Source organism: Prunus avium, chromosome 7 (genome assembly GCF_965620075.1).
Source record: "Prunus avium chromosome 7, drPruAviu1.hap1.1, whole genome shotgun sequence".
Lineage (NCBI taxonomy): Eukaryota > Viridiplantae > Streptophyta > Magnoliopsida > Rosales > Rosaceae > Prunus > Prunus avium.
In genome coordinates this window covers 16,671,923-16,674,188 of record NC_142290.1, presented here as the reverse complement: position 1 = coordinate 16,674,188, position 2,266 = coordinate 16,671,923, and the positions used below count along the sequence as shown (strand labels likewise).

The 2,266-nt window shown below is 40.0% G+C and overlaps 1 protein-coding gene across 1 annotated transcript; it reads right to left on the bottom strand.

Moving 5' to 3' along the window:
* Nucleotides 1-650: 650 nt before the first annotated feature.
* LOC148293045 (uncharacterized) lies at nucleotides 651-1,655 on the bottom strand. Its single transcript, XM_088244555.1, has one exon. The coding sequence runs from the start codon at nucleotides 1,653-1,655 to the stop codon at nucleotides 651-653; it is 1,005 nt and encodes a 334-aa protein (XP_088100681.1).
* Nucleotides 1,656-2,266: the final 611 nt, after the last annotated feature.

The window sequence follows — 2,266 nt, the reverse complement described above, 5'->3', positions numbered from 1 at the left end:
GATTGGTGTATTCCATACTTCTAGCCATTGGATTTCACTCAAAACTCACCAAATGACTCCTCCCACCATATTATGATGTTGCCCAAGTTTTGCGCTCGATCCGAAATCAATAGGTGTGAGAAATTGGACAATTCAAGTTCAACGGCAGTTCGTTCCTAATTGGAGTGGTTGGTGTATTCCATACTTCTAGCGACTGGATTTCACTCAAAACTGACCAAATGAGTCCTCCCACCATATTATGATGTTGCCCAAGTTTTGGGCTCGATCCGAAATCAATAGGTGTGAGAAATTGGACAATTCAAATTCAACGGCAGATAGTTCCTCATTGGAGTGATTGGTGTATTCCATACTTCTAGAGATTGGATTTCACTCAAAACTAACCAAATGACTCCTCCCACCATATTATGATGTTGCCCAAGTTTTGGGCTCGATCCGAAATCAATAGGTGTGAGAAATTGGACAATTCAAGTTCAACGGCAGATCGTTCCTAATTGGAGTGGTTGGTGTTTTCCATACTTCAAGCGATTGGATTTTACTCAAAACTCACCAAATGACTCCTCCCACCATATTATGATGTTGCCCAAGTTTTGGGCTCGATCCGAAATGAATAGGTGTTCCAAATTGGATGTTGGTAATTTTTAACAACAATATTAAAATGGATCGTTTCTTGGCTTTTGTTGCTGCATATAGTGTGCTTGAGCCATCTCTTCTCCATCACCATACAAACTTGGACAAGACTCCGTAGGATGTCCGGGATTAGCACACACAGCACACACTTGTGCTTGAGGGATTAACTGCTTAACAAGGTTAGTCAAATTAGCTATTTGAGGACCAATATCACTAGCACTTACCTCATAAACACCTGCTTTCTTTGGGGGAGCTCTCCGATAATTAAATTGTTGAGAGTTTGCTGCAATGTTCTCAAACATCTCCTTAGCTTCAGTAGCACTCTTGTTCATCAAGCCTCCTCCACTAGTAGCATCAACCATCATCCTCTCCGAATCGAGTAATCCCTCATAAAAGTATTGCATAAGTAGCCAATCTTCAATTTGGTGATGAGGGCATGAAGCTAGGAGTCTCTGAAACCGATCCCAATACTCATGAAATGATTCTCCATCTAGTTGCTGCACTCCCATGATCTCCTTCCTAATACGGTTTGTCTTTTGAGCTGGAAAGAACTTTGCAAGGAACTTGGAAGCCAATGCTGTCCATGTAGTGATAGATGCACTAGGTAAAGAATAGAGCCACTCCTTGGCTCGTTCCTTAAGTGAGAATGGAAACAAACGCAATCTGATTGCCTCATCACTAATCCCTCCATTGTGCATAGTCGCGCACACGGCAAAGAAATCCTTGATATGTATGTGAGGATCATCCCCAGGCTTGCCATAGAATTGTGGCAAAAGGTGAATGGTGCCACTCTTGATCTCAAAGGTGGTTGTAGTGGCTGGATACGCAATACATGACGGCTGGTCCAATGCTTTAGGAACCGTGAAATCCTTCAAAGGTCGGGTGAGGTTGTTGAGTGCCAACTCGTCTCCCATCTTGATTGGAAGTGTAGTTTGCGTATCTTTATCTCGATGGAGATAACGAAGTGTGTTCTCTAGTTCAGGGTCGTATGGTATAAGCTTGTAACCTTGCGAACGACGTCCCAGCATATACCTGAAATTGAAAACAAAACTTAATTAGATAAACAATCCCCGGCAACGGCGCCAAAAACTTGTTGGTAATTTTTAACAACAATATTAAAACCTTGCAAGTGCACAAATCAAATGATAGTATAGTAAGCAAGCAAGGGTCATTCCCACAGAGATTGTAATCTAAAGAGATGTTTATCAATGTCACACAAAGAAAACTAGAACACAATTAAACACGAAAACAAAATAAAGATTGAAATCACAAGGACTTCCACACACACGCCAACACCAAGGGGGTTTTGATTTGATTTTGTAAATAAAAGAAAACAAAACAGAATTTAAATTAGAGTTTAAGAGAAATTAGTTTAAAATCAATCAAGAACAATAGCTAGGACTCACTATCCACCTCCAAACAATCAATCAATCCATAAACAACAATAGATAATCAATTTCTAGCAAGCATATGATGACGACACTCACAACAAGATCATGGCATTTGACTCGAGTTGTATGATTCTCTCTTAAGCGTATGTAAAGTGTATGGCATTTACATCAATACGTGTATTCTTAATTGAAATCCAGTATGGCATTTACTCAAATTAACAATCAAGAATCCATTAAGATCAAAGAGA